The sequence below is a fragment of the Phycodurus eques genome, chromosome 12 (genome assembly GCF_024500275.1).
Source record: "Phycodurus eques isolate BA_2022a chromosome 12, UOR_Pequ_1.1, whole genome shotgun sequence".
NCBI classification, from domain to species: Eukaryota; Metazoa; Chordata; class Actinopteri; order Syngnathiformes; family Syngnathidae; genus Phycodurus; species Phycodurus eques.
The window spans coordinates 24248743-24271340 of record NC_084536.1 but is presented as its reverse complement, the minus strand read 5'-3'; the positions used below and the strand labels follow the sequence as shown (position 1 = coordinate 24271340).

General features: G+C 42.6%; 1 protein-coding gene across 5 annotated transcripts in view; it reads right to left on the bottom strand.

Annotated features, from left to right (window-relative positions):
- The window catches only part of LOC133410435 (inactive dipeptidyl peptidase 10-like), a 112287-nt gene that overhangs the window by 7298 nt on the left and 82391 nt on the right, over positions 1-22598 (bottom strand). For 4 of the 5 annotated variants that reach the window (XR_009769556.1, XM_061691614.1, XM_061691616.1 and 1 more), the window contains exons 12-20: positions 20227-20265; positions 16372-16479; positions 11116-11207; positions 10919-10966; positions 10482-10603; positions 4336-4380; positions 3470-3568; positions 3307-3376; positions 1857-2051 (exon numbers count right to left, since the gene is read on the bottom strand). Coding sequence is in view for 4 of the 5 variants with exons in the window: in XM_061691614.1 (XP_061547598.1) it covers positions 1857-2051; positions 3307-3376; positions 3470-3568; positions 4336-4380; positions 10482-10603; positions 10919-10966; positions 11116-11207; positions 16372-16479; positions 20227-20265 (818 nt within the window). In the remaining variant the exon portion in view is untranslated. The remainder of the gene's footprint in view (positions 1-1856; positions 2052-3306; positions 3377-3469; positions 3569-4335; positions 4381-10481; positions 10604-10918; positions 10967-11115; positions 11208-16371; positions 16480-20226; positions 20266-22598) is intronic. The other variant, XM_061691615.1, reaches the window with a different exon arrangement.

The following is a 22598-nucleotide window of genomic DNA, read 5'->3' as shown; positions in this document are numbered from 1 at the left end:
TAGGGTAGCCCCGACTTCCCTCTCCCCAATCACTTCGTCCAGCTCTTCTGCGAGGATCCCACGGCGTTCTCAGGCCAGCCGGGAGAAATAGTCTCTCTCGTGTATCCTGTGGCGTGCCTGGTGCCTCCTCCCAGTGGATAATCCATTTGGCCACTTGTATCTGTGATCTTGTAGCTTCGGTCACAACCCCAGCTCGTGACCATAGGTGAGGGTAGGAATATACCTGTAGATCTGGCACTAAATCTGGAGCTCAGCCTTTCGGCTCAGCACCTTTCTCACCACGACAGACTGATACAGAGTCCGCATCACCGATCTCTTCTTCCCAACATACTTGAACCTTTCCACTTGGATCGCATCCCCAACCCGTAGGGGGACATTCCACTAGTGATAGGTGATACCAGATAATCTTGACCATTGCTTTTTTTGCCAATTTGTTTTGATACCAATAGCAATACTCATACTTTGTGTGATTTTTTTAAACCCAATAATAATAAAAAAAAATCTCATCTTAAGCTTTATTTCTGTGAAATACAGTAAACGATATCTGCATTATCTGCATCATGCATGTAAACGTTAAAGAGCCTCTTCATCCTGTTGCTAAAACAGCACTGAGCATGATCCCGCTCTCTGTATTTACAAACAGAGACATGCACGAACACACACACACACGCTTTATTTAAATAATACCTAGTGTGTGGAAAGGTTTAAAAGAGGCTATAATTTCCAACACGATTTATGTTAAAATGACAGCATAGGTCATGAGTTATCTCAGAACAGCCACAAACAAATTGCTCACACCTGAGTACACTTTGCTTTTACGAAAACTTTCCAAAAGAGACTTCTGTCTGGCTGCAAATGTTGCAGCTAATGCTGCCTTCTCCATTTCCAGTCTCTTGGCATCGCGAGCCTTTGGATGCGGTCTTTTCATTTTGAAACAAGTTGCCTGTGTTGTTGTTGTGCTTGAATGCTCTTATCACAAAGGTTGCACATTGCAATTGTTTTAGCCATAGGAGTGAAATTAGTCCACAACACACTTGTTTTTCGCTCGGGCAAGGACATGGCTGTTATATTTATGTTAACGTGCTGCTGTTGTTATGCTAGTTGATTGAGTATGTAGTTGCCACCATAGGTCGCGTGGTCACATGACCTGAATGGATCAATTCAATTTTCAGTTTAGTTTTTCTTTTTCCTTAATAAATGAAATCCCCATTTAAAAACAGCATTTCAAGTTGACTTGGGTTATATTTGTGTGATAGTTACATTTGTTCGATGAGCTTAAATATTAAAGTGGGGAAACTATGCAAAAATGTAAAAATTGGAGAAGGGGGCCAATACATTTCCATGGCACTGTATCTAGTCAGAACTTCCCATCCTCGCACACTAGCTCAGGCTCCTTCCCTGCCAAAGGGGTGACATTCCACATCCTTACAGCCAGCTCCAGTAGGCGGGGATCAGACTGCCAAGGTCCCCGCCTTCGGCCACCACCCATTTATATTTCTGCACCCAACCCACTTGACTCCTCCCACAGGTGGTGAGCCCATGGGAAGGGGGGCCTACGTTGCTTCTTTGGGGTGTGACCGGCTGAGCCCCATGGGTGCAGGTGTTTGCCACTGATCCCCACCTTCAGGCCTGGCACGAGATGGGGGCCCTGGTGACCAGCGAGATATATATATATATATATATATATATATATATATATCAAATAATTTGATTCATCCTAAGGGGGTTATTTGAGCCATGTTTTGTCTGGTCCCTCACCGAGGACCTGTTTGCCCAGGGTGATTCTGCCAAGGGCATAAAACCCCAGACAACTTAGCTCCTAGGATACAAGCATATACAAATGATGAAAAACATACTCCACTGCTGCGATTTGGTCTTGAACATCCACAGTGCCCAGTCTCTGATGGACCTCGTGCAGGACCCTCTGGCCCTGGAAGCCGCTACCGCGCCCATCGAGACGAGCCACAATAACGTTGTCGGAGCTGACCAACACTGAATCCCAGCTGAGAGCAAAGCGGTCACTCACAGCCTGACCACCAGGGAAGCCATCACTGTGGAAATCCAACAAAATGACAGTAAGATGTAGAGAACTAATTTAACTTCATTGAAGAAGAAACCACAGAAACCAATAGCAATGTTCTACTTACAGGCTACAGCAGCACAGCCATAAGATCATACTGCTTAAACAGTAAAACAGCTGAAGACACAGACTCCTTGTCACGTTCTAATTTCATAAATGTTCTCAAAAGATTTTGTTAAAAGGGTTAACTAGGAATTGAAATATGTTCACAATGTCGGATTACAGGTTTTGCTTAAATACTAGATTTAATTCACTTCTTTCAAGTGGCATATTATTGTTACTAGGGCTGCGAAGGAATCGGTGGTGACTTGGTGGTGCATTCGAGTGCGCTGAAAAAAAACCCAAGACCGACCCAGAATATTCAAATTTGAATCATAATGAAGCAAAGAATAACATATTACTTACTTTAATCTGACAAGAGCCGCAAAGCTGCCACAGCGTATTTACTTAAAATATACATGTATATATATTTCATGAAGTTTAGCCTTTCTTTATGGCCAATGCCATCTTGACTTACTGCGCATAGTTACTGTGCATGTACGCATTGTCGCTCCACTGAAATCTCCATAAAGTTTGTTTAACAAACAAAACAAAAACAAAAAGCTAGCTAACAAGCTAGCTGATAAATGAAGCTTGCATTTAGCCTAGCTCCAATGAGCTTCACGGATAACATGGAAGCGCCACAAAAGAATCCGAAAAGGACCATTGCTAGAGGGGGCGAAGCCAAAAAATTAATGGGAGAAAGTTTATCCAACACATCGTGAAAGATGGTGAAAGCGGCTAGTTAGCCAGCAGGCAAAGTAGCCAGCAGGCTAGCTGGAAAGGCGAGGATCGGCAAGGATTTATGACACTGGCGACAAGCGCAAAACAGACCGAACAGATTTTAAACTCAAAAGAAAACTTTTCTGTATGTACACGCAGTAGCTAAAACACGCCAGTCAAAAGTCAAAACGTGCCCACATCCTCTCTTACCGGTTCGATAGTTTTCAAATAACAAATAATCAAATTTGACTTCTTATGGGTTGGACTATAATTTTAGAATAGTACAAGGAGTAAAACAAATCAAATTAATTCGATCATCGCTCGTTTGCGTCGTCACGAATAGCGAGAAGGGAAAAATGCCCCCAGTCATGTGCACTAATTGTTACGATCGTTATCATGATGGTAATTTGTGGTAACAGTGCTTATAAGTGATACGTCATCATTACATTGTGTCAGGTACATACACCACCAAGAGTAGCCCATAGTGACGAGATTCCGAGAAGTCAGGTGGATACGAGATTTTCAATGGTAAATCTATACAAAGGGATAAAGAGAAGCCAGTATGTGAGCAACTCTCCATGGTTGTCAGGACACACTATGTGAACCTTCGCAGAGGACTTTTCTCACCAAAATGTCCAGTTGAAACGGTCCTGAAGTCAGTCAGCTGGATCCTTTTATAGTTCAAGGCTGCCTTCAGCAAGGAGTTGTTCTCAAGAATATAGTAATCTGGAAAAGGAAAGGAATGCAAGGCTAGCCATTCACTGCTTACAAATATGTAATTATAAACTGAGGATAAAGGGGTTGTAGAGAAGAATAAGTGCCTGGATTCAAGGTGGAATAAGTCCTATATTTTCATTTTTTTGGTATAAAAAGTGAATTATGTTTATGTGATGTGATTCTTCATTTTTCCAAACCAAAGATATTTGAGAGGCGACGAAATGAAATGGAATTTCTAATGGAAACCCCAAATCAATAGATGTGTCATTATGGAACCACCTGGGGCCTTTGCTTCCCAGCTGTGGGTGGAAGTAAAATAACCCTGAGCAAATGACTTCTCTGCAGCACAGCTGTTGACTGATAGGCAGGTGTACAGTACAGTTCATCCGGACTGTATTTACAGTGCTTTTTCCACATTCTATTATCTTAAAGCCTTTTCCAAAGTGGAATTAATTTATTTAATCCTCGAATTTCTTCACACAACATCCTGTAATGACACAGTCAAAAAAAAACAAAAAAACAACAACACTTTTTTCTTATTCACAAATTCATTATAATTGTTCTTGAATGGTTAATAAATAAATAAATAAAACTGTGTAGCATTTTGAAGGGAAAAATAATTTACTAAAAATATTTTTGGGGTTTTCCCCAATATATATATATATATATATATATATATATATTTGTAAAGTTAGCAGGGTGACTTCTCCATAAGAACCCCTTTATTAAGCAGCACTGCCATTATATACAGTATCATCAAGGACAGATTCCCTTACTTGAACTATTGAGGCTGTGTAAGATCACCATAGGTGTTCCAGGACCTAAAACAAAAAACAACAGGTTTGCGATTTTAGTGACAACTTTAATTCCGCAATGCTTACACAATAATTGTGTAAAAAAAATAGTTAAATACAACTGCACCTTAAAAAGGTACTTAAAAAGTTTAAGACCGTGTAATGGATATGCTCTCGCCAGATGGCACAATGTCCCCCAATCTCGGACTGGGACTGCATCCCTGTCTCTGCTCCCCCGCCGAGACAGACGGTCACGGGGATGCCTGGTTTATCTCACACGGACGCTAAATGAATTACCAGCCAGTCCGAAGGAGCTCATCAAAGCGGAGCCCAGAGAATCCTTCAAATTAATTAGCAGTTACCCCAGAAACCTGGACTCCCAGTGTGTCCAGGGCTCAAGAGACCGACCCAAAAAGTTTGAAAATCCGCTGGTCGCGCATGCCAAGAAAAAAGGTCAAAGGACCATTTGCCCTTTTGAAATGCAACTCAAGACCTCTGGGACAATTGATGGAGCCCAGCGACACCCACTGGCGGTGGAGGGTTACTGCCAACAGCGACACCACTCGTGACCAGCTTCACCGAATTTGAATGTTGTGTGACATTTTAAGAACTTTGCATGAATGTTCTCAGTGCCTACCACCACACCAATGTCACTAGTGATTGTATTTCTCCGAATTTGAATGTCTGCTGGTTAAATTTTTCTTTTGCCAACCTGAATATGCTTGTGTTTATCTCAAAATGAACGCAGAAATGTTACACAAACAAACAGCAAGTGTTATTAGCCACTACATAAGGTTGAAACACTCCTTACAGGGAGTAAAGAGGTTGTGCGTGTGACAATACTAAAATGGAAACTGGTTTCCTTATCTTAGATCCAATAATTAATCTTTTATTCCCACTGGTTTAAAAACCACAACTAATCCTAGTTATGAACAAAGTAACATTAAGTGGCGGTCTATCTCCCCTTTGGCGCCCTGGGGGAGACCACCCCACTTTCAGCTGGGCATAACCGGTACAGAAAATGGATGGATGGATGGATAAATACAGTTTGCTACAGTGCCACTGTAGCTTTGGTGAAGCCCTGCTACATCCGTGCTCTGCAGCAAACTTTGTATCGCACTAAATCAAGCTAAACATTGCACTTTATTTAGATTTGTCTATCCCTTATTGTTATGATCATAACAATAGGGGCAGATACTCGATTGTGTGCTTTAGCGTACGTCAGGGAAAGGCTTGATGTGTGCATTTTATTTTTAAAACCTGACTTTGGCTTGTGTGGTAAACATTGACTTTTCTGTCATCTTTTTTTATTTCTAAGGGTTACCTGGCAACATAGCAGCTCCTTAATACCTGTCACCCACCCAATGATGCGGCCAAAGCCCACTTAACTTCCAATCGGTTGGGCCACTAGTATTCACACACACTAGTAATTCTTGAATTAAGAAGAAACATCTAGCGTAAATTGGACAAGTTTTAATATATTTTCACTCAAAGTGAAGAAGAAACAAGCCATCAAAAAAATAATTTTGTATTGGTTTAACTAGTTTTGAGGTCATTTAACTTAATATAGTGCTTGGAATAAGTATTTCGCCAATTATTGTTAGGTATTTCTCGCTCCTGGAGAGGTAGCATATTTTTCTCATTTCAAGAAATCTTACTAAATATAATTCTCTTACTGCACTGGCAGATAATTTCACTTGTTTCTCGTCTGAATCCTCTCAAAACATGTATATATTATCTTATATTTAGACAGGCAATATTTGCAGTGTATATGCAGAAATCTGATCTGTATTGGCTTTCAAATCACCTCCCGATGGTTTGGGATCCATCGAGGTCAAATCTTATTTCATGTGATTTCTGCTGTTTTTAGTTCATCAAATCAAGACGGATACAATCTGCATATAACAAAACATTGGATAACCCTAACCCTGAACAAGGCCTACTGTATGTCTATTGTTTTTGTTGGCAAGACAAAATTTACCTTGAGATTTCGCCTTCTCTGCTTTTGTTGCACAAACTGTAGCACTTAGTTCATTTATTTTTCTCATTATCGTTTGACAAGCTGTATTTGTTTTGACCTTTCCATTGCAATGCCCACTTGTGTCTCACTGAAATTGATTTATATTCATACGTGCATGAAAACATTAAACGCATCAGAGTGGAATTATAGAACCTTGTTTATCCTGATGAAAAAGCAGGTGTTATGTGAGTTTAGCCAACTAAAAACAAGCTTTCTCTGCATTTTATTGCTTCAGGGAGAGGGACCAATGTTATTGTCCAATAAATCATTATTCCAAAGGCCAAATGCTTCTGAGCATGAAGCATTGTCATCTGCCGAAATAAATTAAATACACACACAAAAAAACATTAAGAGTCATCCTCTACTGAATGAGTCACTCATAGCACAATATCATTACCTGAACGTAATTACAAAATATGGAGTTGATCACTTCTCTTAATTCTATGCTTCCATATTTAACGAAACACAAATGCATTTTTAAAAGCAATAGGTTCTGGGTCAGAGACTATCATAGCCCAGCCCTAACATTAGGTCCTGAAGATGGGCCTCCGTGGACCTAAGTCTAAGGAAGAGCCAGCCAAGCCGCCATCTGAACCGTCATGCTTTTGACATAGCTACAGTCGACATGGTACAGATCTCGTAGTACATATTTTCTTTTCAGCACCTTAACGTGCAGTTGTCATTTGTCAATTACTTTTCCTTCAACTTCCAGGGATTATTGTACAAAGATTGCAGAGATATGTGGCTGACGTACATGGTAAAATGAACACATATTTCTTCAACACCATTTTCAAACCCTCAGGGATTATGTGAGAGGAGGAGCCCCACTAATCCAAGATTCTCGCTGATATCCATGTCTCTACATATACAATAACTTTTCAAGTCGGTAAGGTTCTGACTATATTTGCAGCGCAGTGACAATAAACATACCCCCTGGATGTTTAACCTCGGCGACTTAGACCAAGTGTCCAACTGCTACTTAATGTACTTACGAATTACATTATATAAATAAATGACTCTGATGTCTTGCATTATGAATGAAGAATTTGAAACACTATTTTGATTTAACAGACTCATTGGGTGTATTCACACAAAATTACTGTATCAGATCGGTATTGCTGATATCAGTTTGATTTGTTTTGAGAGCTGCTGACGACTCAGAACAAAGTTTTATTGACTGTAAACTTTAAAAACATGCATTGCGCATTTTAGCAATGGAAATTGAGGAATTCATCACCAACGACTTTTATGTCGCACTTTGCGATGCGATACCAGATATTTCAGACCCGGCATTCTGGAGTGGTCACCAGCCAGGAGTCAACCCAACAGACATAGACATTACTATGGTGAACAGGTCCCCGACTGGCAACCATCGTCCATGTACCGTGATCATGCGTGGTGGGGTGTCGTGCATTAAATTAGGGAGACTGGTGGGGGTGAGGCGACACGGTCCCAGGGCAATGATGAACCGCAACCGTCACTCCCACCCAGGACAACCAGCTCCCCAAGGGTTGCGCGAATATATGTGGTGGATTAAAAATCCGCAGCGTAAAGGCATGGCGGGGCAAAGAGCGGGCCGGAGTGCCGGAACACCCGGCCAAGTGTCCTCCTCAGCCACAGACACAACCTGGAGCTGAACACGCTCAAGACTGTAGAGATTATCGTGCACTTCAGGAAGCATCATTCGCCACAGCTGCCCCTTACGCTTTCCTACTACCCTGTGTCAACCATCGAAACCTTCAAGTTCCTGGGAATTAGAGTCTCTCAGGACTTGAAGTGGGAGACCAATATCAACTCCATCCTCAAAAGACGCCCAGCAGAGGATGTACTTCCTGCAGTTTCTGAGGAAGCACGGCCTGCCACAGGATGTGCTGAGGTAGTTCTACACAGCAGTCATCGAATCGGTCCTGTGTTCATACATCACAGTCCGGTTCGGTGCTGCCACAAAAAAGGACAAACTCCGACTGCAACGGACAATCAGGACTGCCGGAAAAATCGTCGATACCCCCTAATCACCCTAGAGGACTTGCATTCTGCCAGAACTAAGACAAGAGCATGCAAAATCCTCTCCACATCCTGGTCACCACCTCTTCCAGCTCCTTCCCTCAGGTAGGCGCTATCGATCAATGCAGACTAAAACAAGCAGACATTTCAACTGCTTTTTCCCTCTTGCCATTAAATTACTGACTCTCCGTAGTGTGTTTTTATGTCTCAAAAGTATTTGCTGTCAAAATGGCTGTCTATTGTCTTACTATAGGTGGCTCCAACTCCCGGAGAAAAAATCGTTGGGAAAATAAAGAGGATTCTGATTGTCTCTTTGTTGTTAAAGATATGTAGATGTGGGTTTGTATGTTTTGTTTATGTTGTTTTTGACATGTCTGGAGTGAATTAAAAAAATCCAATTCAATTAACGCAAAGGATTGTTGAAAAAGATGAACTAAATACATTGTAATTCACTGAACACCATTCAAAGGAAATAGGAAATGATACTGACCTAGTAAACAACCTCTTCCATAACGTCAACAATAGCAACCCCATCAACTTTGAACACAAAATATCAATCATCCAAATGTGTAGGTTGTATGTATAGAACATAGATTGGATGAAAATAAATACACAGAAACAATTTTTAAAAAGTCCCTCTGTGGTAATTACAACATTGATCTTCGAAATCAAAATCAAAATAAAATAAGAGAAAAAGGTCTCCGTACAGTATATACAGTAAACCCAACCGATATCCCAGAAATACTAAACCCAGAAGTTCAACATGAATGAAACGATAATATAGTCACTGACGCAGACTGTGCGATTAAAAGTGTAATCTTGTCGCACTTGCGCGAGTCCATGTTTTAATGGTTGAAAGTTGCCTTTTTTCCCACCACACGCTACTCCTCCTGCACGTTCTCTCAGAGCAAAAGAGAGAGCGAGAGCGAGATCAATTGTTTTGAATTTTATTGGAGTTCAAAGTGACATGCTGCATTACGATTGGCTGCCTGCTGCAACATAATTGGCCGCTTCTTTCAGTTAGGGATACACGCTATTTTCCACAGCACCGTCACGTACATGCACATGTACGCACCACATATGCGCATCACAAACAGGCTAGGACGGTGGCCACCACGTACCTAAATTGACGCTGGCTCGATACTCATTCATTTTAAATGACAAGTGTGAGCTGTCGACTCATCTGGACTGCTGGAGAGCAAGCTAGTCAGCCCGCACCTACCTTGTAAAGTCTGGTAAGCCGGTAAACTCCTCCAGCCCCAAGTCACCCACAGCTTTAAAATTTAATTAAAAACCAACAAACCTGCTCTAAAAACGAATTAAAACTAACAGAATTTGAAAAAGTCAAAACAAAATAGAAATGAACGATGAGTGGCTGTCGGTTCAGCCAATTAACAGCCACCCGACACTAACCAATGCGTCCCACGTCACTCAACAGGTCAGGCACTGCCTTTTAAAGCCACACACATTCAGTCACAGATAATACAGTACTGTGGAACGTGAGGGTGGCAACCCCAAGCGAACAAAAACAATACCTGCACCTCACATGCATATATTTTGGTATTACATACAGTACATGCATGAAACATTAAAATCTATATAAATAGTAAAAGAAATATTTGGTCGCGACAGATTTCGTCTTTCACGGGGGTAGTCTGGAACGTAAACCCCACGATAAATAAGGGATTACTGTAATCACAAAAGCATTTCAAGTACATTAACTGTACACATTGCTTCCTTATCCCGCCCCCAATCGCTTTATTTTATTTTTCTGTCTCTCTCTCTACCCTCTATCCCTCTCCACTTTTATCTTCATTAGAGGGATGTTTTTTCCTTGCTTCGGTCACCTATTTTCGGTTTATTCGGTTTTCCTCATGTGTGAGGACCATGGTTTAAGATTTGTTCCATGTGTACCTTGAGGTACTGTCTGATGTGAATGGACGCTATGTAAATACAATTTACTCGGCTTTACTTGTCAAATCCTTAGTAGCGAGGCTTTGCAGGAAATGCATTTAGAACAGTGCTACTGTATTGAAATGAAATTCTATCCCCACTGTCTGTACGTGTAAGAGAACCTCACAGTATACTGTATTCGGTCACCTACCTTTACAGTGGAGGATAATGTGCTGGTGCGTGGGGCTTAGCTCAGCATCAAAGTACAAACAGTGGGCCTTATTTAGCTCGCATGTCAAACACCGTCGTGGGAACAATCCAACAGTTTTCACACTAAAAGAGAGAGAAAATGACTAAGACAATGGGGAAGCTCATCAAAGCTGAAGAGAGCCCAAAAATAATCAATAATCAATTGCTTTGGAGCTATGATAAAAAAAATAACTGAGGCAACAGAGAATATCAATCGAACATATTGATATTAGACATGCTTTAACAAAACTGAAAATTATACAAAAGCTATTCAACGAAGGCAAATGGTTAACATAATAAGCAGGTGTAAAACCTTTTATTTCCATAACAATATCATCATTATTTCCACTCCAGATATCAAAAACCAATAATATGACAGTAACCCAAAGAAAAACAAACCTGTAAAGTTGCCGCCTTCGCGGTGAACCCTCCGTACTGAGAAAATAACTAGAAAAACATGTTGTCAAAAAGCAAAGTGAGCTGACTTATACAGTACTTCATACTTTTTCAGACAACGAACGATGAACTTTTCTATAGCTGATGAAAGTTGTCTAACATACAGAAAACATATTTCTACAGTCATCAGTTAAACTTACAGGTTATCAGTGTTTTCATCAAAGCCAAGGATCTTCGTCACCTCCCAGTTTCCCGATGTTAAATGGCGGACTTCATTTTCATCTGTTCTGAACTGATAATAGCAAAACAAGATGTGTCACAATTTGTACAGGTTTATTATTTATGAGTGACAATATAATACATTCTTATTTATGTTTGATCAGGCCCTTGCATATTCCCTTGTAGAGTGTTATAGGATCAGACGGAGAACTGGCACTTATGTTGTGTGTGTGTGTGTGTGTTCGGTATGATGGCAGATGGTACACTGGGGTTATAGTGGATATAAAGTCTACATACCCCTGTTAAAATAGCAGCGTTTTGTGACGTCATTTCCAAACCTTTTCTACCATTAATGTGACCTAGACCTTGTACAACTCATTTGAAAAAAAATCTTTTTGAGAGGGGAAGTAAAAATACTGAAGAACTGAAATAATGTGGTTCCACAAGTGTGCACACCTGCTTACAACTGGTATGTGGCTGTGTTCAGAATTAACCAATTGTATTCAAACTCATGTAATGGGGAGTCAGCATGAACCTGCCACCATTTAAAGTGTCTCTTATTAACCCAAATAAGTTTAAGCTATTGGAGAAGGCTTTTCCTGAAATGTTCTTTGCTTTCAAACAATAGCTTGTACTGAAGAAAACAGCCTCAAGCTGCCGCACCATACTTTAATGTAGGTATGGTGATTAGCAGTGTTGTGTAGTGTTGAAACGATAACAAAAGTCAGTCTTCGAAAGTATACCTCCATAAATTATCTTCTTCACTGCCAAGGTTCGCCAACTCACCAGGCTAAAGAGGACTTCTATCGGAGTGGGACAGAGCTCTGAACAATCGGGCCAGAAACCAGCTGACAATATAAATCAACACCGCAAAAAGAAATTATCCAGAAAAGCTGGGAAACCAACGAGGATTTTGGCAAGGATTAAAATCACTAACCAGCTACAAGCGAGTATCCCCCCACATGAACAAAAATGAAGTACTGGCTGACGACTTCAATACCTTTAACTGCAGATTTGAAAAGGACACTTTCACACGCGTACCAGCTCGCCCCAGTGTTCACACAGATCTTCAAGAGATCTTTGGAACTGTGTGAAGTCCCATCCTAACTCAAATGCTCCACGATCATCCCAGTCCTCAACAAACCTACAATTTCAGGACTGTATGACTACAGAACTGTCACCTTGACATCTGTGGTCATGAAGTCCTTTGAACGCCTTGTGCTGCACCACGTCAAGAACATCACAGGACCACTGCTGGACCCTCTGCAGTTTGCCTATTGATCAAACAGGTCTGTGGATAATGCAGTCATAATGCAGGGACTGCACTTCATCCTGGAAGACCTCGACGGCACAGGGACCTATGCAAGGATCCTGTTCGTGGACTTCAGCTCTGCGTTCAACACCATCATGCCCGAACTTCTCTCCTCCAAGCTTCTCCAGCTCAACGTCTCGCCTGCCATCTGCCAGTGGATTTACAGCTTCCTGACGGGCAGGACATAGCAGGTGAGGCTCAGGGACACCACCTCATCCCGACACACCATCAGCACCAGAGCCCCCCAAGGATGTGTCCTCTCTCCGCTGCTCTTCTCTCTCTACATGAACGACTTCATGTCCATGCACCCGGGTGTCAAACTCCTGAAGTCTTTAGATGACACCACAGTCATCAGCCTCATTAAAGACGGTGATGTTTGTGTAGGAAGCGGAGCGGCTAAAGCTTAAGTACGGCCAACGCAACCTGGAGCTTAACACTCTCAAGACGATAGAGATGATCGTGGACTTCAGGAAATCCTTCGCCACAGCTGCCCTTCACGCTGCCCAACTGAGGGGGCCACTCACTCATTGCGACAAATAACTCATGAATATGCGAATTGCTTGGGTATCTCCTCACGCGCACTCTGGTGCTATTGATATTTATAATTTACATAGCCACTCCCACCACACCAGTTGTACACGACCCTTGTCCTGTATGCTTTCTCTCCTGTCCCTGTCCTTTCTTGTCTTGTTCTGTCCTTCCCTCACATGGTGAAGCACTATTTCCCCATACAATATTCATATCTAATGTGTCATTGTTCTAGACATATAGTGATTTACTTTCCACATCTTGTTTACAGTTAGTGCTTTGTCTTTTCTTTTCTCACTCCCCTCTGAAAACCTTGTTCTGTTCGACTGATCGACTCTGATTCTCAATAAATATCTATTATAATACTTCGAAACCACAGCATCAGCTTAAAACCTCCACTGTGACACAGTAAAACTGCATAAAAGGGATACAGCTCTTCCATTCTGCTTGACCTAACAGCCGAACAAGACACACACAAAAAAAAAAAGAAGAAGCCGCCGGAGGTCCGTTACAGCAACGTTAGGGCCGTCACCCTCACAGTTGCCAGGCGGACGTCGAGGGGAGAGGAGGAGGAGGGAAAAAATTCATCCAAGGGGACCGGTGCACGTTGCGTGGCTGTGGCCGCTAAAGAATGATTTTTTAAAAAAAAATCAATAGAGAGAACTAGCCTGAATTTAATAATCCAAGTCTCTCCCGGGTCTGTGGTGTAGCCGCTAGGCCTGTCTGAGCATCGCTTCACAATCGATCAGGCATGAGGCGCCCTAAGTGCTGGCCTCCGTTCTCCCCAAGCGCAGACCTATGGCCCCGACATGTGTCCTGGCCCGCCAACGGGCAACACCATGAGTTGGCCCTCTGTGGGCCGCCTCCCCCTTTCGACGGGACCAACCGCTGAATTTAAGCATTTTGTGACACTCTTTTGTGGTGTGGTGACTGTTATCTAAAGTCGAAGGTCATGGGTGAAAGAACATCACACGGAGAGGGATTAGCGCCACTCTCCATTACACTTGGGCTCATCCCAACATATCTTCCGCCCCGCTAATACCATCCAATTACTATAGTCCCAAAAATGAAATAATATGTTCACTCCATACAAATACAGACGTCAATGCAAAAATAAATCATCTTGCATAATGTCCACATTTCAAATTAAAACATATTACAGAGGCAGCTCAAAATAATTAATCTTAGACTATCACTAAGCAGAGGAAAAGAAACTGACAAGGATTCTCATGATTATTTTGTTGATTTTTATTTGATTGTTTCTTTATTTCTACACCTGCGTTGCCTTTTAGGGATGTAACGATATCTATAGCTCATGCTTGGGATTTATAACGGCATTAAACTGTGTGAGAAAGACATCATCGAATCATATCTTACCGTGCACTTCTATCCATGTCCAACCAAGGTTTACATTCGTTTACCTCCAAAATGCTCTTTTTGCTGTCGCAATAATCATATGCTTTGCTTACAATAAAAATACTGTCCATTGATAAATTCCGTTCACTAATTTAACAGTATTTACAGTCCTATCTTTTTTATTTATAACATTAGAAATTTCATTCTGCTTACTAATAGAGATTTCTTTGCTTGAGTCCAAAAATTAAAGTCAAATCAGATATCCAGGAACATGGGAATCCTTAGTTTCTTTTCCTCCGCTGAGTGCTATTGTAGGATGATTTATTTTTCTGAGCAGCCTGTCTAATTTGTTTTAATTTGGAATGTGTAATTTGAATTGAGGGAAGTATGTCAGATTTGTTTTGCACTGACATCTGTATTTGTATGGAGGAGTGGAGGACCTATTTTATTATTTCATTTTTGGGACTAATGGGAGGGATATGTAGTAACGGGGAGTCGGAATCGTTATTCTCTCTCCGTGTGATGTTCTTTCACCCAAAACTTTTGACTTGAGATAAACACTCACTGGTACACCACTAAAAAGTGTTACTGTTACAATGTGCCAAAATAATTCGGCGGATCGTCTCTTTGAGGGGGCGCGCCAGCCTGTGGAGGGCCAGGTCGTGGAGCTTCCCGGTGGCCTCCGCCGCCGGCAAGGATTTCGGCTTCGCGAAGTGGAGGTCCACAACCAGCCAATCCAGGCACGTGGGCCTGCGTTTGGGATCGGGATGGAGGCCGGCGCGAACAACAGGGCGCATCTCGCCCAATCGACTACGACGCGACACTCAAACCGGTGTAGCGGCTACGCCGTAGCTGTGGGAGGAACCCGGGGCACTGAGTTGCAATGCTACCGCACGTCTCCAAACGCAGCCTTTTGGTCACGTCGGCCGGTCAGCCAATCAGTGTATTTTTTTGTAACGTACCCACATGGTCACACGAGTTACGCGTCCAATTGGGTGCATTTATACTCTTAATGTGGAGTTCTGTAACCCGGCTGTAGCAGCCTGGCTAAGCGCCGTGGCTGCGTATAGCTGGCCCAGTAGTCCATTTTAAGCACTACGGCTCATTATTTTATACTGAGACATGACCTTGAAGATATCGAGCCACTTTTAATTTCACGCTATCACAATATTGTTACATCCCTACCAAGTGTATTCCAGAATAACATTGCTGTGGAAATCAATATGCTGTTAGGCTTCAAAGGAAATTTAAATTAAGATGGTTGGATGGAAACTGGTTGCATGGTGGATGTAATGGTTAGTATGACTGACACGGAGTCAACAGGTTCTGGGTTTGAAGCTGAGCTCAGGCATTCCTGTTCTTCCCGTGCTTCAGAAAATAGGTATGATTGATTAATTGATTATTGGGCGACTGGTTAGAGCGTCTGCCTCACAGTTCTGAGGAGCGGGGTTCAATCCCCGGCCCCGCCTGTGTGGAGTTTGCGCGTTCTCCCCGTGCCTGCGTGGGTTTTCTCCGGGCACTCCGGTTTCTTCCCACATCCCGCGACCCTCGTGAGGAGAAGTGGCTCAGAAAATGGATGGATGGATGGATGAATAAATTGGAGCCCATAGGTATGAATTTACGTATGAATGGATATTGTATGTGTACTATATGTGCACTGCTATTGAGTTCCAACCCGTCCTGGGTGTACCCCTCCTCTTACCCAAAGTCAGCTGGGCTAGGTTCCAGTTCACCTGAGACCCTCGTGAGGGAAAGCGGTAAAGAAAAAAATTGGATGGATGATTGGGAATTTGCCATTCCTGGTGTTGCTGTAATCCCTGTTTCCATCGTGGAAAGACTGATTTAAGTAATAGGCATGGAATCACTCACAGATATACGAGTGATCTACTGTGTGTTAGACGCAAACATGCTCCATTATTGTGCCTCAAAAAGGATAAAAGCCACATTAACAGCTTATTTAGTGGTAAAGAAAGTAAGAATGGCAGACCAAATGAATTATGGAGAGACTTATGGCTCAATTTCAAGACAAATGAAGCTTCACCTGAGTGTTAAACATAGCGATGTGATGAAACTCTCCACGTCCTCCTTGTTTAACTGGTACAGTCAAGAAGAATCTTTTGCCATCTTTAGAGAACACGGGTTCTTGGTTCTGCAGAAAACAAAACAATAACAACAAAGCATGTTTACAGACTACCAAAGCCAAATCTGAAGTTCCTAGTTTGAGATATTTCACATAAATTGTGGTACTTTGAGTTGGGTTCAAAGGCTTTTGGTTTCTTGTGACACTAATGGTTTTGTTTTACTAAAGGTTCATTCTGTGCATTCTGGGAGGAGGTAAATAGAAAGACATGAATTCAGCACGTGCAATGTGATTGATCACATATCAGATGAATGGCAACGGTTTTGCATCCTTTAACGGGAAACGCAGGTGCAAACCCACACAGTTGAGGCAGAGGCAAAATTAAAGGCACAGGGAGAATGGATCTTTTATATTAATATAAAAAAATATTAAATGCCATCTCCTGGTCTGGAGGGAGTCCAAGTCTCCAACAACTCCTTCCTTCCTTCCTGACTTACCTACTTACTTACTGACTTAAAAGTCAAGAGGTACATTTGAAACACTACAGACGAGAAAGAACAAAGGGAAAATGGCACTCCCAAACCTTGAGGAATACTCCCATGCTATGCAAATTAGAGCACTAGTTTACTGGTGTTATAGGTCTCAAAATGGAAAAACCTTGAGGAATCTGTTCATGGAAGGGACATTCAAAGCCTTACAGTAGATTGGACAATGGAGCTACAAATACTGTATATTAGAAATAATAAAAATATATCATAAAATATAAAGATAATGTGACTCAATTTACACTAGACCTGTGGTTTACTCTAACACAGAAACTCATATTAGATAGTGATCTTTGTGCACTTTGATTAATACCCTATGATTGACATTTTATCCTGAACCAAGACATTGCTACAGTAGATTCCAAAAGGTATAACTGCATTCTGAACAGTAATTTTAAAAAATACATAAAAAAAAAAAGAATAAAAAAGGTAAGTACCGTATTTTCACGACCATAAGGCGCACTTGAAAGTCTTACATTTTCTCCAAAATGGACGGGCGCCTTATAATGTGGCGCGCCTTATGTGTGCACCGAGTTCCAACATCTATAAATGTTGTTGTGAGATCAGCGCTCTGCTTGACTTTTTTAAAATGTAATAAATTATTTTATTTTTTTTGACCACTTGACTGACTGGGAGCATTTCCTGCCGACACGCTGCTTTCTACAGAGGAAAAGCGGACGTGGCTGAAGACAGCATGCGGACGTAAAGGGGGAAGGGTGCGTGAAGGAGGATGCTAAAGCCACGCCCCCAGCGCCGGGGTGTGCATTGTGCCAAACAACATCGGTTTGGCTGAGGACCCCCGAAAATGGCACCTACGACGAGACACGCTAACGAAGCACAGTTTAAACTGCAAGCTGTCAGTTACGCGGAGGAACATGGGAATCGAGCAGCCGCGAGAAAATTCAAGAAGACGAAGCTGAGTTTCCGTGGAAAAAAAAAAGAAAAACAAAACGCGGAAACAAGGTGAGGTGGCCCGAATTGGACTAAGGACCCCCGAAAATGGAACCTACGAAGAGACGCGCTTAAGAAGCACAGTTTAAACTGCGAGCTATTAGTTACGCGGAGGAACATGGGAATCGAGCAGCCGCAGTCGCGAGAGAATTCAAGATCAACGAATCCACGGTTCGCAAGTGGAGGAAGCTGGAAAACGAGCTTCGCCGAGTCAAGCAGACGAAGCTGAGTTTCCGCGGAAACAAGGCGAGGTGGCCCGAGTTGGAAGACCAACTCGAGCAATGGATTACTGAGCAAAGAACAGCCGGGAGAAGCGTCTCAAGTCACCATTTGACTGAGTGCAATAACTCGGGGCTTGCCATCATTCCTGGAGACTTGACGAACCGCTGGACATCCGTGTAAACAGGGCGTTCAAAGTGAAGTGAGCGGCGTGGGAGCCATGGATGACAGATGGCGACACAGCTTTACTAAGACGAGGAGGCAGCGCCGGGCGAGTTACGCCACAAATTGTGAATGGTTTGCGGTTGCGTGTCTGCTCTAAGGTGTCTGCTTGCACTGTTGTTCGAGCTTTCGTAAAAGCAGGCATCATTTCTGAGGAGCCGCACGGCAACGAGACTGACTCCGACAACGACGAGAGGGAACCCGGCGTGTTTGATGGAGAACTTGCCCAGCTGTTCATTTCAGATACAGAACATGAGGACTTTGATGGATTTGTGGATGTGGATTGATCAAACAAAAACATGAGTACATTGTTAAATACTTCAATAAAATACAACCGAACTCAGTTTTGCCTTTTTAAAAACACTGTTTTAGCGTGCGTGCATGCTACCGTATGTTTTAAGCTAGCGTATGTTTTACCATGCCTTCGCCCAATAATACGGTGCGCCTTATGTGTGTGTTAAATACAGAAATATACCCCGTAACTGAGACTGCGCCTTTTAATACGGTGCGCCTTACGGTCGTGAAAATACGGTACGGCTGTGAGAACTGAGAACTCCATTTAAACAAAAATTATGAAGTATTAGTAAGCATCGTTATTTTATATATTTACAGCTAAGGAATTATTATCAAGAGGGATAAAACAAAGAGTAGCTCTAGATAGACATGCAATTATTTGAATTGGTGTTATGTCAACAAATCAAGACAGACTAAAATCATATCCATTTTGTATCATAATTTAATGGAAGAAAAAGTTCATAGTGAAAATTTGTTGTTGTATCATGATTACTTTGTAATCATTGGAGCCAATCACAAGAAGGTGTCATACCATATCACCTACAGTATCAAAACTAATGTTTCATTATTGCAAACTAATTAACATTTCTTGACACATCCACAAATGTACATGTACAGAGTACTTTTACACATGGAAAGAATTGTAGAAGGTAGTCTGTAGGTTTTGTACATATATGTCCTAAATGTGCAGTATATATTTTGTCGGTGTCATTCTTTGCCAAAGTACTAGAGTGACACCAATGACAAATCCCTTGTGTTTTGACATGCTTACAATCCAACATACAGTAAAGATAATTATGATTTGCAAAGCTCATTAGGTTTTAAAAGCATTGCTTTTATATTTTATATTGAGCTCAGCAGAATTAATAGTTTAATGGTGAATTTCATCACATGATTTTGATCTGTGTACAGTGGTCAAACTTGATTCAGTGAAAATATACCATTCATGTCAATCATCAACTCAAAACATTACTTTGATCCAAGGGTGTCAGCCTTTGGAGCATGAAGGATAATACAGAAATTCACATCATACTAAAAATGTTAATTGAGTGTGTAACTGCACATACTTGGACATCAAACATCCATCCATCCATTTTCCGAGCCGCTTATCCTCACAAGAGTCGCGGGACTGCTGGAGCCTATCCCAGCTATCTTCGGGCAGGAGGCGGGGTACACCCTGAACTGGTTGCCAGCCAATCGCAGGGCGCATTTAAACAAACAACAACTCACGCTCACATTCACACCTACGGGCAATTTAGAGTCCTCAATCAACCTACCACGCATGTTTTTGGGATGTGGGAGGAAACCGGAGAAAACCCACGCAGGCACGGGGGAGAACATGCCACATAGGCGGGGCCGGGATTTGAACCCCAGTCCTCAGAACTGTGAGGCAGTTGCTCTAACCAGTCGTTCACCGTGCTGCTCGACATCAAACAGCAAAAGGATAAATACTTGATGTTGGTGTAACAACAAAATGAAATAAAATGGTAAGATGGACTCAAAGTATCAAATTTAAGATAATTTACTCGAAAGAAACATAGTAATGCTGCATTCTAAACCAACCAACAAACAAACAACAGTTTACCTGTTTGGAAAGCCAGAGCTCAGAATTTTCTTCATGTCTCTGAAAAAGACAAAGAAAAATGTCAATATGTTTTTCATTTTCTTTTTTGTCAACAAACTAACCGATCACAGTGTGACGCCCTTGTTTAGTCTTTTCTGGGCATTCTATTTCCACTACTTATTCCAATCCAACAGTAGCAGGCATGACAGTGACTTTCCTCACTTAAAAAGATGAGAGAGGCCTGTAATTTAAATAATTCATTTGCAAATTATGGTGGAAAATAAGTATTTGGTCAATAACAAAAGTTAATCTCAATACTATGTTATATACCCTTGGTTGGCAATGACAGAGGTCAAACATTTTCTGGAAACATTTTCTGTTATCTTTTCACACACTGTTGCTGGTATTTTGGCTCATTCCTCCATGCAGATCTCCTCTTGAGCAGTGATGTTTTGGGGCTGTCGCTGGGCAACACAGACTTTCAACCCTCCAAAGTATTTCTATGTGGTTGAGATCTGGAGACTGGCGAGGCCACTCCAGTACCTTGGAGCCCCAGATCGAGGGAGATTATCAGTAATCTTGTATGTCTTCCATTTTCTAATAATTGCTCCCACAGTTGCTCACACCCAGCTGCTTTCCTATTGCAGATTCAGTCTTTCCATCCTGGTGCATTCCAATCGCTGACGAATTACAAGCGACGATCCCCCCCCCCCAAGCTGAGAACAATAGAAGACAAGCCAACGACTTGAACACCTACTGCAGATTTGAAAAGGACACTTTCACACCCCACACTCGCCAAGCCGCACCACTGAACACAATCACACCTCTGACTTCTGCGTTGACCATCCACGACCACGATGTGAGACGCATCTTCAAACAACAAAAAATTAACAAAGCGGCAGGCCCAGACCATGTGTCCCCATCCTGCCTCAAAGTCTGCGTGGACCAGCTGCTCCATTCTTCACAAAGATCTTCAATAGATCTCTGGAACTGTGTGAAATACCATCCTGTTTCAAACACTCCACCATCATCCGAGTCCCCAAGAAACCTACAATCTCGGGTCTGAATGACTAGAGGGCTGTCGCCTTGACATCTGTGGTCATGAAGTCCTTTGAATGCCTCGTGCTGGACCACCTCAAGACCGTCACAGGTCCCCTGCTGGACCCCCTGCAGTTTTCCTACTGAGCAAACAGGTCTGCGGATGATGCTGTCAACATGGGACTGCACTTCATCCTAGAACACCTCGACAGCGCAGGGACCTACGCAAGGATCCTGTTCATGGATTTTAGCTCTGCGTTCAACACCATCATCCCTGAACTCCTTTCCTCCAAGCTTCTCCAGCTCAGCGTCTCTCCTACCACCTGCCAGTGCATTTATAGCTTTCTGACGGGCACGACACAGCAGGTGAGGCTGGGAGAGGCCACCTCATTGACACGCAGCATTAGCACTGGGGCACCCCAAGGTTGTCTCCTCTCTCCGCTGCGCTTCTGTCTCTACACGAACGACTGCACCTCAACGCAACCGGCTGTCAAACTCCTGAAGTTTGCAGATGACACCACTGTCATCGTCCTCATCAAAGACGGTGACGAGTCTGCATATCGACAGGAAGTGGAGCGGCTGGAGCAGCGATGCAGCTGACACAACCTGGAGCTGAACACGCTCAAGACTCTAGAGATGATTGTGGACTTCAGGAGGCATCCCTCGCTACAGCTGCCCCTCACGCTGTCCAGCTGCCTTGTGTCAACTGTCGAGACCTTCAACTTCAGTTGATGGTGCCATTACAGTTTCTCAGGACCTGAAGTGGGTGATCAACATCGACTCCATCCTCAAAAAGGCCCAGCAGAGGATGTATTCCCTGTGTCTTCTGAGGAAGCACGGGCTCCCACAGGAGCTGTTCTACACAGCGGTCATCGAATCAGTCCTGTGGTCTTCCATCACAGTCTGATTTGGTGTTGCTCCAAAAAAGGACAAACTCCGACTGCAACGGACAATCAAAACTGCCGAAAATATTGTTGGTACCCCCCTACCCACCCTTGACTTGCACGCTGCAAGAACTAAGACAAGGGCGTGCAAAATTCTCTTGGACCCTCCACATCCTGGTCGCCAGTTCTTCCAGCTCCTTCCCTCAGGTAGGCACTACTGAACAATGTAAACTAAAACCAGCAGACATTCCAACAGCTTCTTCCCTCTTGCCATTAACTTCTTAAACAGCTAACCTACAATTCCATTGCAACATGCTGCTAATGTTTTGTCTTGAGTTCGTTGTCACATTTCTGTGGGGCCAATTATATATTACTCGTGCACTCACTGTAGTCGTCTCGCCACGCTGCACTATTTGCATATCTGTTGTTGACCAATACTGGCCACTCATGCCAGAGTAGCATCTTCACCAC